The sequence below is a fragment of the Myotis daubentonii genome, chromosome 1, assembly GCF_963259705.1.
Source record: "Myotis daubentonii chromosome 1, mMyoDau2.1, whole genome shotgun sequence".
In the NCBI taxonomy this organism is placed as follows: domain Eukaryota; kingdom Metazoa; phylum Chordata; class Mammalia; order Chiroptera; family Vespertilionidae; genus Myotis; species Myotis daubentonii.
The window spans coordinates 63016680-63031031 of record NC_081840.1 but is presented as its reverse complement, the minus strand read 5'-3'; the positions used below and the strand labels follow the sequence as shown (position 1 = coordinate 63031031).

Below are 14352 nucleotides of genomic sequence, written 5' to 3'. Positions count from 1 at the left end.
CAATGCAGGATTAATTGCTGAGCTGAGTGTTCTGAAAAGTAAGTTACAGGAGTTCATTGAAGGGAGTTTCATTTGGGCCAAACTGGTTAGGGAAGACTTCAGGGAGAAGATGGGACTTGGGCCAAGCCTTACGGAGAGATAAGCTAGGGTTTGACAGGGCAGAGTGGAAGCTGAAGAGCATTTCAGGTAGAAGGGAGGGCATGAGCACAGGTGTGGAGGTGTGGATGATGACAGAATATTCAGGGCACCGAGGAGACAGTGCTGGCTGGCCAAGGGTGTTAGGTGGTGGCAGGACATGGTAGACCTGTGTGAACTGCACTGAAGCTGTGAGGCTGTGGTTCAGCTGAGAGCCATGCTACGTGGGAGAGCATAGAAAGACAAGCAGAGGGTGAGGAAATTGGGCTTGGGCAACACAAGGGTTGTGGTGGAGAAGGAACAGTCAGTGCAGGAGGTGGAGAGTGGCCTGAGAGGAGGGAGACCCAGGAGAGCATTGTATTGTTGTGGGAGTGTCAAGGTGGCGGGGGGGGGGGGGTGGACACTGTGCCACAGGTGCCAAGGCAGGGAGCGAAAGTGGTCTGAAAGGACACCTTGGGGCTTGGCCATTCGTGAGCCCTCAGTGAGAAGAGCTTGAGGGGGAAGCCAGACTGACCAGACTTAGGAGCAAGCAAGTGGGAGGAACGGGGCAAGGAGTGTCTGACCAGCTTATGGAGGAAAGGACTAGAGCTGGACAATGCCTGTCAGTTGTTTCATGGAAAACGGAGACTGGTTATGTGTTCTTAGACTCCAAAGGCAGAAGATAAATTGGGGGAACTTCTTTCATTGACTCAATAGTTATTGAGTGCCTACCATGTGCCAGGCAGAAACAGCTAGGAGTTGAGAGAATAGTGGCAAACAAAATGGAAGCAGGACCTACCCCAGCAGTCCACTGGGGAAAGCAACAGCAAACGGGTCAATGAATGGAGAATCACAATTACTGTGGCTGACAAGTGCTTTGAAGGCAGTTAGCAGGGAGCTGTGTCAGAGGGGACTTGGGGGGAAAGCCCAGGGAGGTGGTGTTTCTGCTGAGATCTGAAGCATGAGATGGAGATAATCTAGGAAGAACCAGGGGAAGAGCATTCCTGGCAGAGGGAACAGCAGGTGCAAAGGTCGTGGAGCAGAAAGGACTTGCCATGTTTGGCAGGCAGGGATCAGAGTATCACGAGGCCTTGTGGTGCAATGGGAAGGCCGGTAAGGTTTTTAAAGCTGGGGGTGACATGATAAAATGAACTTTAAAGAGTCACACTGGCTGCCTTGAAGAGAATCGATCACATGGGGAAACCCAGTGGAAAACCAGTTAGGAGGCGACTGCATGAGTGCAGGGGAGAGTTGACATGGCTGGTCTAGGGCAGTGATGGCGAACCTTTTGAGCTCGGCGTGTCAGCATTTTGAAAAACCCTAACTTAACTCTGGTGCCGTGTCACATATAGACATTTTTTTATATTTGCAATCATAGTGAAACAAAGACTTATATTTTTGATATTTATTTTATATATTTAAATGCCATTTAACAAAGAAAAATCAACCAAAAAAATGAGTTGGCGTGTCACCTCTGACACGCGTGTCATAGGTTCACCATCACTAGTCTAGGTCCTAGGATGGTGTCGGAGAGATGTAAATAGTCTTATTCATCAAGGATGCTTTGGAGGATGGGGCTGGGAATGGCTCGGTTTTGGAACCTGAAAGGAGCATGGCACATGGTGAGGTGAGGCGTGGACATGCCAGTGAGGAATGATATAGGGGTCTAAGCCCTGAGCCAGCCTCAGATCCTGTGTGGGTGTGGCCGGGTCTGAGCCGTATCCTTCACTCTATTCAGCTCATCATCCACGGCAGCTTCGCTCTGATCCAGCTGCCCCGTTTCCACATCTTCTTCCTGGTCCCGGCACTAATCTACGGGGGGGACAAGCTGGTGAGCCTGAGCCGGAAGAAGGTGGAGATCAGCGTGGTGAAGGCCGAGCTGCTGCCTTCAGGTACCAGCGAGAGGCTGTCAGGGGCCCAGCTTGGTGGGACTGGGAAGCAGAGCAGAGCCTGGACCTTGCAGTCTCCTAGCCTGGCCCCGTGGAGTTGGCAGGGGCCTTGGGGTGGAAGGGATGAGGAGCTGGTAAAAGAAGCTCTTTGCCAGGGGCCCTGAGCCTCTTTCACAACAGAGAGGAGAAGCCCAGGCCAGGCTGTTCCTTGCCCTGCTGACCACCAGCCCCTCCTCAGGGCAGACAGGGCCTGAGGGGAGTAATGAGGTCTGATGAGGGGAGGTCCCCCTGGCATATTCCAGAGCAGAGCTGAGGCTGCAGTGGGGGAACTCTCTGGAGACCACACTGTTGCTGGGTTCAGGACAGCAGCCTCCCACCCACCTCCCCTCCCCAGGGGTGACCCACCTGCAGTTCCAGCGGCCCCAAGGCTTTGAGTACAAGTCAGGACAGTGGGTGCGGATCGCCTGCCTGGCTCTGGGGACCACCGAGTACCACCCCTTCACACTGACCTCTGCGCCCCATGAGGACACGCTCAGCCTGCACATCCGGGTGGCGGGGCCCTGGACCACTCGCCTCAGGGAGATCTACTCACCCCCGACCAACGGCTGTGCCAGCTACCCGAAGGTGCCAGACCCAGGCCAGATGTGCCACCTGCCCCCACAGCCCCTTAGTTGGCCTCGACTCTGCAGCACCAGCCGCCCACTGTGCCCCTCCCTCCGCCATCCAGAGACCGGCTGTCCCAGAGAAAGCCACAGTCCCCCTCCCCCCTCACTCCATTAACCTACCTGCTTTTTCTTGCCTCTCATTTCTGGCTTCAGAACTGTGGTGGTAGCTGAGAGCTTAACTCACACCACTCTCCTCCCTGCAGCTGTACCTCGATGGGCCATTTGGAGAGGGCCACCAGGAGTGGCATAAGTTTGAGGTGTCAGTGCTGGTAGGAGGGGGCATTGGGGTCACCCCCTTTGCCTCCATCCTCAAAGACCTGGTCTTCAAGTCGTCAGTCAGCTACCAAGTGTTCTGTAAGAAGGTAAGTGCCCCCAGCCCATGTCCCTTGCTCCTGATCACTGTGTCCATCTGCGCTGGCTCTCCTGCCTCTGTTCTTGGTCTCCCTAGTCCAGGCAAGCCAAGCTGGCCTGGCCCTGGGTGGGCTGGGGTGGGGTGGGCAGGATGCCCCCAGATCCTAAAGGACAGAGTTAGTTTGTTGATGCCCCTGAGCTCCTTCCCTCAGTTATGAAGCACCCCACACAGGAATCCCTCCAGGCGGCTGGGGAAAGGTGAAGAAACTCCTCTCCTCCAGGGAAAGCTAGCACTTGAGGCATTGTCGGGCTGGGAGAAGGAAGGGCACGCTTGGGGTGGGGCACAGGTGAAACTGGCTTTGCTCTCAAGAGTCAGAGAACAGGAGGTGGTAGGCAGGGCTGATGGGCACGGCTGGCTCCAGGAACACAGCCCAGGCCCTCAGGACCCCTCCACGCCAGGCCCCTTCACCCCAGCCTGCACCTTGTGGCAGGCCCCTGCTTGTCTCTCTAGGCCTGGCAGGTGAGTCAGGAGTGCAGGAATGCAGCAGGCAGAGGCCCAGCCCGTATGCTGTCAGCATTCAGAGGTGACAGACAGTTCTCTGCTCCTCTGTCCAAGCTAGCTCTGCCTGTGCTTCCTTTTTGGAAGAAAATAATTTATATATATATATATATATATATATATATATATATATATATATATATATATATATATATATGATTTCAGAGAGGAAGGGAGAGATAGAAATATCAATGGTAAGAGAGAATCATGATTGGCTGCCTCCTGCACACCCCCCACTGGAGATTGAGCCTGCAACCCGGGCACGTGCCCTGACTGGGAATTGAACTGTGACCTCCTGGTTCATAGGTCGATGCTCAACCACTGAGCCACACTGGCCAGGCTGCCTCTGATTCTTAACCCAAACAGTCCCACTTTCCCCCATCAGAAGCTGGAGATGGGTTCCCCTAGGGAAGTTTCCATCCTCCTGGTCTGAGTCCATTCCAGACAGCCAGCTGGGTCTTCCCTGAAGATGTTCTGTGACAAGCCCTTTAGCGGTACCCTCTCCTTCTGGGCCTAAGGAGAGCACATTGGAGAGAGTGGCAGGATAGGCTCAGACCGTCAGGTGCCCCAGGCTGTCACTTACTAGCACTTCTCCATGCCCTGGGGCAACTCCATGTCCTGCTCCAGAGCCTGGCCCTGTGGCCCCCTACACTCCATTCCCCAGGATATCTGGAGAGGGGCACCCGCTGGCCAGAAGAGTTCTATTGGTGTGCAAATCCCTGGGGTATAAGGAGCTTGAGCTGAGCTGGGCCCTAAGCTCCAGGCCTGTCCCCAGATCTACTTCATCTGGGTGACACGGACCCAGCGGCAGTTCGAGTGGCTGGCTGACATCATCCGGGAGGTGGAGGAGAATGACCGCCAGGACCTGGTGTCCGTGCACATCTACATCACCCAGCTGGCTGAGAAGTTCGACCTCAGGACCACCATGCTGGTACGTCAGGGCCAGCCAGGCAGGGTAGCTCAGTGGTTGAGTGGGTTAGCAGGGTAAGGCAGGATGGCCAGGGAAGGTGGGTGGACAGCCAGGCTCAGTTGGCAGGAGGCACAGAGCAGGTGGCTCCGATACTCAGAGCCTCCAGCTCCCTTCGCAACCCAGGCTTTGGGTTGGCTTGGGCTGACCCTGATTGTCCTTATCTTGACCTGCCCCTGTGCCCCCAGTACATCTGTGAGCGGCACTTCCAGAAGGTGCTGAACCGGAGTCTGTTCACGGGCCTGCGCTCTGTCACCCACTTTGGTCGCCCCCCCTTTGAGCCCTTCTTCAACTCCCTGCAGGAGGTTCACCCACAGGTCAGTTCCCCCGCCCCGCCCCCCCCCCCCCCCCATCCAGGGTCTCTTCAGTTTATCCTCTGAGCAAAGCTCCCAATCCTGCTCCATCAGGGAAGCTATTGACTGCCGATGAGAACCCATCACCCCCTGGGAAGTTGGTGGAGTAACGAAATGGGAAAGGAGAAGAGGGGGTCACCCTGAGGGGGAAGTGGGGAGGCAGGCAACAGGGACTTGCCACTTCTGAAGCCATGATGCCTTGTTCAGAAGGAAGAGCTCAATGATTGAGCTAGTCCGCACCATAAACTCAGAGCTACCCTTCACACTAATGCTGAGCCAGGCCTCATCCTGGACACTGAGCTAATCTTCACCATGAACACTGAGCAAGCCACTGCTCTCATAAGCACTGGGTGAGCCCTTAATGAGACACTAAGCTATCCCATAACTTGAACATTGATTAACCCAGCCCCATATCGGAAACTGCTCTTGAAGCTTGCACTTGAAGCTGGCAAATGCTTGGAAGGGGTAGAGGCTGGACCCACAGAGAGAAGGTCTACTAAAATCAAGTTAGATTTAAAAACACCAAGCTGGCCCTCACCAGGCATGGTAGAAGCAAACTTTCACAGGAACGTGGAATGAGCCCTCATCAGGGACTCTTCATAGCTTTAACGTGGACCCTGAGCTAGCCCTCCCTCCGAACACTGAGCTAGCCTTCACTTCCTCCTTCCCCAACAGGTCCGGAAGATTGGGGTGTTTAGCTGTGGCCCCCCTGGCATGACCAAGAATGTGGAAAAAGCCTGTCAGCTCATTAACAGGCAGGACCGGACTCATTTCTCCCACCATTACGAGAACTTCTAGGCCTCCTGCCCAGGGGCTCCACCCACTGCCTGCTGAGCAGAGGTTTGGGTCACACCTCGCCTCACCTCTGTACTTCCTGTTTCTGGTTCCCTCGCCTTCTCCCCACTCCCACCTGCCAACCTTGGTCCGGGTGGCCATGGTCAGTCACCGCATGTGGGTTCAGGGACCCCCAGACTCATAGTCTCAGCCTGGAGAAGTGGGAGGCACTGTCCGGGGACTAGAGGTTGGGAGCTATTATTGTTTTGGGGGCAAAATGACAGCTCTTCTTCCAAACTAAGAAAAATTTCAAAAGACTGGGGCTGACAAGTGGTAAGCTGTGTGTGTGTGTGTGTGTGTGTGTGTATGTGTGTGTGTGTGTATAGGGGGCTGTGAGCCTAAGGATGAAGTGGGAGCACAGCTGCTGGCGTCTTAGAACTCCTCCCCTAAGTCCTCCCCTTCTTCTGGGCTTTCCACTGTCAAAAGGGCTGGCAAATGCCTTCAAGGGGACAGAGGCTGGACTCCAGAGAGAAATTTATAGGAAATCTCTCAGCACCTCAGTTTAACAGCACAATTGATCTTCTCTCCCAAGTTCTTAAACAGGCTCTGTAGTCAGAACCTGGCTCACTATCTCTCTATGTAGTGCTCTTCAGACATTCTCTGCTCTTCTTGTTCCATAGCCTCCTCTACAAATAAACCACTTTTCTGCCCCCTGGGTTGCTTTATTCTGCCCCAAGATGGGGTAAGCACTGGCAGAAGAAGCCACTCAACCGGCCGGCTAACAGGCCAATGCAGACATTCTCTGAGCTTGCTAGTATCCTCTGAATAAAGGAACCCGTCCAGGCCAAGCACCCCAGCTAGAGACCCCTTCCCCTGCTCAAGGGCACCCTTCCTGACAGAGGGCCTCTCTGAGTGGCGAGTGTGAGTCTTCTGAAGCCTGGTCAGGAGGGGGCGAGGGGTGAGGGGTTTTGGAGAAGGTGGACTGGGCACAAGGGGTGTGGGATAGGGGCCGAGACACCCAGGAGCCAACAGGGAGGCAGAGTTGGCCTGGCCTGCTCCAGGACCTGTGACTCCTAGTCCTTCTCTGAGCTCTAGGTAGTGAGATGATAGCAAGGAGATAGATGAGCACATCACCTAACCTTTGTGGAGCTGTTTTTGCATCTACAAAATGACTGAATGCCCTCCAAGTCTACTTAAAGAGAGGGCAACCCTCTCTGAGGGAATTTCTGAAGCAGTGCCCAATTTCAAGTGATTCTTTCTATTGTCTCCACAGAATTCTTACATTTGTCAGATCTCATATCCTCCGTCCCGATCCCTGATAAATTAACCACTGGATTAGAACATCCAAAATCTCATGATTCACATCACACTTTGGAACTGCAGATCTATGTTCTGGAGGTCTTCAGACTGTCCTCCCAAGGCCGACATCGCCAGGGTGTGTGTTCAGCCCCTCGTAGAGTTTTTTGTTCCGCTTGCCCAGGGGAGCAGGAGGGCAGGCCTGGAGTGGCTTGACAGCAGCCCTGCCTGGCGGCCCAAGGGTAAACCGGGAGCTGGGCCCACAAGCCTCGGCGGTTTGCAGCAGGGGCGCATTGGGGGCCACCCGCTGGTGTGATCCCGCGCCCGGGTCCCGCAGTTAAGGGCACGGCCAGCAGAGGGCGCGCGCGGACGGCCCCCCTGCCGGCCTCGGCCGCGAGCAGCAGCGGGTGGCAGATCCGGACCGAGGCCCGCAGGCAGCAGGTCGCGGGGCGAACCCATCCTTCAGTGAATGGAGGAGGCGGCGGGGCCCGCTTCCTCTGGAAAGGAAACGCAGTGGGCTGTGCCAGCTTTCCCAGCTCGCGGCGCGCGGCTTCCGCGTGGCAGGGCCACCCGCTCCTCCCGCCTGGCGCGCTGCCTCTTTGTCTCTCCGCGGCTCCCCTCCTCCAGACAAATGGCTGTAGGCAGGAAATTGGACGCGCTCCTGGGAAGCCGGCTCGTCGGCGCGGCGGGGAGGGGCGCCACGAGGCCGGCCGGCTCCGGCCCCCGCCCCCCCTCACCCAGCCGGGGCGGGGGCAGTGGGGGATGTTTTGATATCTCATCAAAGGAAGGAACTTGATGCTTCCAAAGCGCTTTTCACAGCCGGCCTGTGTCTGCTCCAGAGCTGATTTATAAGCGGATCTGTGCTCGCTTCGCCGCTCCCCACCCGTCAGCCCGGGGTGCGGCGCGGAAGGCGCAGACGCGGCAGTGCCTGGCAGCACTGGGTTTATTTATTGCCTCTGGCCGGGAGCCGGAACGGCCGGGGGACCGCACGAATTCCCTCAGTCCCCTCCGTCCCGATCCCTTTCCCGCCTCTCCCGCCCCAATGCCACCTCCACCCCAGGGGTCTGCCGATCGTTTGGTGCCGTGCGGGACTGCATCCTGCTCCGCCTCGTACTGACCCGGGGGGAGAGGCGGAGAAGTAGGTTGCCACCTCTACCCCAGAGGCGGAAAGGGCCTGCAGCTGCGGATCTTAAACTCTTCGGGAGACTCTGGGTTTGGAAGCCCCCTTCCTCCAGGGGCTGCCCTTTCTCCCCAGGGGTTCTTCTCTCCTCAGCTCCAGACCTCCGCTTCCTCCAAGGCCCCATCGCCCTTACTCTTTCGAATAAATTAAGGAATCTCCAGTTTCCACTCCATCCCAGGGAGAGGGGAAGAAAGGCTTGGGAGATCACGGCCCTGGGAAGGACCACAGCCCGCAGCCAGGGGACCGGCACAGGACTGGGTCCAGATCTGTCACAGTGCCCAAGCCTCACACCTACAGAGTCCGGATGGCCACGGGGTAGAGCAGGGACATGTGCTCAGCCCCCTTAATGGGCAGCTTGCGGCTGGCGTAGTGGTGCACGATCTCCGGGACGCTGCTGAAGGGCGGGCTGTTCTGGCCCAGCACGTACTTGTGTTCCTTGGTCCGAGACAGCTTCATATGCATGAAGCCCTGACTGCTCCTGGGAAGAGGAGAGGAGACCCTGGTGAGTGGGGGCCCCTTCCAGTCCCCTCCCTCCCCCAGCCCTGCAGCCAATGTCTTGTTCCAAACCAGCAGAGAGTGGAGGTGGCTGTGGAAGATGGAAGTCAGTCCAGAAAGCAGGGAGGGGGCGGAGGGGATTTTGTGAGTAGGTAGCAGTAGGTATTGGCTTTGTGGTGAGGGCACAGGGTGTGCCAAGAATGTGCTTGTAGTGAGTGTACAGGGTGTGTACAGGTGGAAACTGGAGGGACCAACACCCCTCGCCCCCACGCCAAACCCTGGTATCCAGGCACTCCTGCCTTCCAGCCTATGTGGCCAGGACCAGTTTACCCATCCCCCTTTCTGAGCTGTGGGGAGGACACCAGTGAGGCTCTTGGTCACTCCCGTGGAGACACAGACACCCTTGGCAGGGCAGTAGTGGTGGGTGGATGTGACAACCAAGAGAATCTTGGTTGGGGCTCTCTCTTGCAGATACTAGGGGAGGAGGTGAGCTGCTCCCCAAATCTGGGGAGAGTCAGCCACCTTGTCCTAGGGACATCCCTTCACCCTCCTGCTAACTGGCCTTGAGCCAAGCACCCAGCCCTTCAGCCTGGGCTGACGTCATGGGTGAGGCTACAGCTCCATGCCCTCCTCAGAGAGGACATGCTCCACTGCCTCTCCCATCTCCTGGCACCATCTAGGAAAGGAAGTCAGCAGTATTGCCTGGCCCTGACCACAAGACAAGGACCCCATCCCCTGCATTCTGTGCTCCCCCCATACCCTCTCCCCCCCCTCCCCCGTCCTCCCCATTCCCCCAGCTCTGGCAGTCTCCCAGATGTCTGGGCACCCTCAGCCTTAGAGTGGGGATGGGGACCCAGCAAGAACAACATTTGTCCAAACTACTACAACCCAGGCCCCAGGTCTAAAACCCACTCACCAGCAAGTGGTCAGCACTGCTTAGGGGCGCCCTGCTGGCCAGAGCCTACCTGGGGACAAGGACAGGGCTCAGAAGCAGGTGTGGGAGGCAGGACTCAGGGTGAGGCCCCTGCTCCTGAGAGGCGAAGCTGGAATACCTCCTCGCTTGCCTCCCCTGCCTGGGTTAAAAGAGGCCTCTGGACCCATTTCACTAGGCCCAGCAGTTAGAAAGCGGGGAGAGTGGGGTGACTGAAGAGAGTAAAGGGATGGGATGAAAACATAGGCCCTTAACTCCATCCTTCCCTCCCCAGGGTACAGGGCCCCAAAGCCTGCTGGAAGCCCAGTTCTGGGTGTGTGTGTCAGGGCGTGGGGCCATCCTTCATCTGTTGGTCTGAGATAACTGCTGAGGCTGTTGGTGACCACACAGGCCCTGGGAAAGGAGCCAAGGGCCTCAGGAAAATGCACAGCCCCAGGGGACTGTAGAAAGGGGCGGCAGTAAGTGATCCCCTCCCCTGTCTGTCCTATGCCTAGGCCCAGGCCCAAGGCTGTGGGCAGCAGCGTGGACCCTGCCTTCCCTCACCCTCTCGCAGTTTGGGGATGGCTCCCTTCCCACAGTCCACTTGGGAACATCACCTCTCCTAACACCTGTGCATTATATCTTCTCTTTGGGGGACAGATCTGGGCAAACAGGGCAACAAGTAGCCAGAGACCAGAGTTGGAAGCTGAGAGCTCAGCGTCCATCTAGATAAATGACCTCCTGGGACAAAGTCCCAAGGGTCCATTAGGACACAGCAGAACTCGTGCCAGACCCTCCGGGGGCCGGGGAGGGACTAGCTGGGAAGCAGAGCCAGGGCTGGCTTGACTTGTGGAGGAAGCTGTTTAATTACCAATGAAAGCCCTTCCATTACAGAGAGAAGAGAAACCATAATTGTGTTTCAGAAAAGCCATTTATATGTGAACGAGGCTCTGGCAGACAGTTGCTGGCGGGGCCAGATCAGCCAGGGCTGGAGCCAGGCGTCCAGACGTGCCTCCCCCTTTACACCCCAGGCTAAGGCAGGGCTGTGTTCTGCCGTGCTCTGCTAGGGAGCCAGACCCCTGCAGTCTCCACTTGCCTCAGACTGTTAGAGACTTGAGGGGTGGAGCTGTGCAATGGAGGAACTGTGTAGTTATTAGAGTCGGACTGAGCTGGATTCAAATCCTGCTCTTGGCCCTAACCAGTCTGGCTCAGTGGATAGAGCATTGGCCTGTGGATTGAAGGGTCCCCAGTTCGATTCCTGGGTTGCGGGCTCGATCCCCAGTAGGGGGGCGTACAGGAGGCAGCCAATCAATGATTCTCTCTCATCATTGATGTTTCTATCTCGGTCTCCCTCTCCCTCACTCTCTCACATCAGTAAAAATATATTTTTTAAAAATTCTGCTCTTAGAACTTTATTAGCTGATGGCCTTGAGCAAGTCATACCTCTTTGAATCTATTTTTGTTTATAAAAAGAAATTGGTTTTGCAGGATGCTAGTTGGTTTAAGAGATGGTGTATACGCTGCTATTTGGCATATAGTATATGCTTTATGAATCTTAACTATAATTTTTAAAGCAATACACATTCCGGAAGTTATGTAAATCACATTTTTGACAAATTTTTCCCAAATGCTCCTTTGATTTTATGATAATTTGCGGACTCCCAGAGTATGAGAGCTGGAAGAAACCTAAGAAGTAACCATTCTCCATTTTGCAGATGGAGAAACCAAGGCCCAGAGGGGTTCAGGTTGCCTCGGGTCACATAGCTAATTTTATTAAGCCCAAGAATAAAACTCAGGTTATGACTTTAGTCTGGCTTTTTTTTTCTTCTTCATTATCTTTTAGTGAAGTTGAATAATTATCTTCAAATGTATCTTTTCAGTGGTCCCAAATTTCCATATATTGGATTTGTTTGAAGTGCAGGTGTATCTACATTCTGTTGCACCCAGAAAATGTGGTAGCAGGTGATATAGATGCTCCAGTAGTGGTGGGGGGAGGGGGGTGAATGGACACACCGCTCTGACAGGCGGTCCTTTGGAGTACAGGCTGTACCAGGGGGCACTCCTGTGCCAAGGAGAGGACTTGCCATCCCACCAGGAGAGCCTGGGAAGCCAATCCTGGCCCGTGTATCTGCTCCCAGGGAGGAGGGCTGATGGGAAGGGAGGGCCGACCTCCCTGGCCTCTTCCAGGATCTTTAAAGCTCAGTTGTCAGCCACCAGCAACCAGACCTCCTGTCCGCTTCTTCAGAGTAAGAATAGCTTTGTGTCCACAGCCCTGTCCTCCTCCAAGGACCCAGCCTCCATCTCACCCTGTAGATCCTTTCAGGCAAAGTTCCTATCTCCTTGCCTGTGCTATTAGAACATTTCCGACTTCCATTAATGATGATGATGGTGACATTTATTGGGCACTTAGCACCACGGCAAGTGCTTCCCATACATGTAATCATTCCCTATAAAGTAGATATTATTCCCTCACTTTGTAAGTTAAGGAAACTGAGGCCCAGAGAGATTAAGGGGACCGAAGGCCACACACCTAGTAAGGGACAGAACCCTTCTGAACTGGACAACAGCTTAACTATTTCCCCCGAGAAACTATGAGCTCCTTGAGAGCAGGGGCTGAGCTCAGACCTTTAGAATGTGGCCCAGAGTCAGCAAAGGTTCATTGGGGATGGGGTTCTCCCCAGCTTGGCTGGGCCTGAGAATATTAGGGTCTCCTCCTGTCCTGGCGGTTGTCCTCCCACTGATTATCCTTGGTGCCACCCTCACAGGCTAATCCTGTCTAAAACTGCCAGCCAGCCAGCCCCACTCACTTGAGGGACAGGGAGAAGTCATTCTTGCTGGTCTCACTGTTGCGCACCAGGTAGCTGGCCTCTTTGCACAGCCGGAGCAGGTTCTCGGCATCTGTTCGACTGATGGCCCCATGGTACCAGCTGCGGATGAGAGAGAGGAAGGGGAGCATCTCTGCTGGGTCCCTCGCTGACCAGGCCCACCCATTCGGGGTGTCCCCTCAGGCAAGTGCTAGGAAGGGAAAGGAGAGGGGCGAGTCCCCAGCTGGACACAGACACTCACACCTGGTTTTCCAGAGGCAGTGCTGGGTCTGTCCACTCCCCCAGGGGGCTGCTGGGCTCCATGCTTAGGGGCTTGGCTGACTTGGGGTTCCCTGCAGAGAGTCGGGGAGGTAGACGCCCCTTCTCCTCCAGGCCGGGTGACAGGCAGCTCTTCTCAGATCCTTCAAACTGGGCTGTGGGGAACATACCAGTCACAGCCACTGAGGACCCTAGAAGTAGAGCCCTATAGAATGAATAGCCAGTACCCCACCCCCATTTCCTGGACATGCTCATGGGCCTGACTGGCTCTAGGGATGGAATTCTGGGTCCATCCCCCAGGAGGGGCAGGGGTGGAGGTGAAGGTGGGGCTCAGCCCTCCGGTGCCACACAGGGCCTCCCAGTCCCCACACGGTGGGAGAAGAGGGGAGAGGAGAAACAAGAGGAACCACTTAAGCTTCTCCCTGGGGAGCTGCTGACTGCCTTCCCCTATTCCATCCTCCTCGGGGTGGCTTCAGTGCTGATAATATTGTTTCTTTCTCCTCCTCAGAGTTCATTACCGTTCTCCAAATCACCCTGCCAAGCCATTCTGTAGAAATGACTTATTGATCTGAGAACAATTATCTGATTCCCCTTGGTGCCATCCTGACAGGCTAATCCTGCCCAAAGCCGCCAGCCGGTCCGCCCCTCCCCCGCTCCCAAGGTCGCTGCCCACAGACTCCCCTCCCCACCCCCACAGAAACCCAGTAGAGGGGGCTCTGCCCTCCCAGACCAGGGCAGACCTGACTGCTGAGCCTGCACAGGGGCAGCTGAAGCCAGCAGACCACATGGACAGAGGCACACATGCACAGGTGACATCCTGTATTGACAAAATACCCACTCACACTCGGGCACACATGTACCAACAGTGCTCAGGCCTCTGTGCACGTGCAGAGATGCACCGCCCCCCACTCCCCTCAACTGCCCATTCTGGGTAAAACTGAACGTAGATGAGGTGTTCGGTGCCTTCTTTCTCCCCATTTGGACTATTTTTCTCTCCTTGTAGCACTTTCAAGCCCTTATTATCTTTCAGACACCAAATGCAAGGAGCAGACCCTTTCCTTTATCTGAGGAGCTAGCTAGACACTTGCTGTGCGAGCTCGTCTCCCCCGTCTCAGGAGTTGTTTGCATTGCTGAAGTCGGGCCAGGCAAAGCGCAACCAAAGAAGTGGATTTAGAAGAGTGGGTCTCCCTTGGGAGACACCTTCCCCACGTTTGGGGAGGGAGCGGGAGGTGTGTACTTTCTCCCCTCCTTCTTCCACAGAAGAGAGGGGTTGCTCCTGGGTCCTTCAAACCATGCCCCACCTCGTGGCTCCTCCAACCCAAGCCCCCAGGGCCCGAGGGATGAGAGGACACGTCACCCTGGAGAGAAGCCCCGACAGGACCCACCGCTGCCATCCTCCAGGCTGGGCTCGGGGAGGGGTGAGGCTGGACCGGAGATGTCCCTGTCCCCGTCGGGCAGGGAGGGGCTGCTGTCCAGCTGTCCCACCGGTGGAGGCCAAGGTAGGTCTTTGATGACCTTAATGTCAACTGGAACCAGTAGCACAGCAGGGAGGAGAGAGACAGGCAGGGACAGGGACAGAGACAGAGAGAGGCAGAGGTTGAGACACCAAAACCCAGAGCCAGGACACAGGACAGCCTAGAGAGGAGGAGGGTCAGAGTGGAGGCAGGGGCGGCTTCTGAATGGGGAGCAGGACTCTCAGAGGGCCGGGTGGAGCCA

General features: G+C 55.9%; 2 protein-coding genes across 13 annotated transcripts in view; one reads left to right on the top strand and one right to left on the bottom strand.

Annotated features, from left to right (window-relative positions):
- DUOX1 (dual oxidase 1) overlaps positions 1-6383 on the top strand; it is a 41261-nt gene extending 34878 nt beyond the window's left edge. For 3 of the 4 annotated variants that reach the window (XM_059702457.1, XM_059702449.1, XM_059702453.1), the window contains 6 exons: positions 1853-2006; positions 2398-2627; positions 2872-3030; positions 4354-4509; positions 4734-4862; positions 5574-6383. In XM_059702457.1, the coding sequence (XP_059558440.1) occupies positions 1853-2006; positions 2398-2627; positions 2872-3030; positions 4354-4509; positions 4734-4862; positions 5574-5696 (951 nt within the window). In that variant the 3' untranslated portion in view covers positions 5697-6383. Of the gene's footprint in view, positions 1-1852; positions 2007-2397; positions 2628-2871; positions 3031-4353; positions 4510-4733; positions 4863-5573 lie in introns of those variants that run through there. The other variant, XM_059702462.1, reaches the window with a different exon arrangement.
- The window catches only part of SHF (Src homology 2 domain containing F), a 31016-nt gene that overhangs the window by 3072 nt on the left and 13592 nt on the right, over positions 1-14352 (bottom strand). The window contains exons 4-7 of one of the 9 annotated variants that reach the window (XM_059702468.1): positions 14022-14162; positions 12620-12827; positions 12361-12480; positions 7894-8626 (exon numbers count right to left, since the gene is read on the bottom strand). In XM_059702468.1, coding sequence (XP_059558451.1) covers positions 8440-8626; positions 12361-12480; positions 12620-12827; positions 14022-14162 — 656 coding nt within the window. In that variant the 3' untranslated portion in view covers positions 7894-8439. Of the gene's footprint in view, positions 1-7893; positions 8627-12360; positions 12481-12619; positions 12828-12856; positions 13454-13993; positions 14163-14352 lie in introns of those variants that run through there. The other 8 variants (XM_059702471.1, XM_059702485.1, XM_059702479.1 and 5 more) reach the window with 8 other exon arrangements.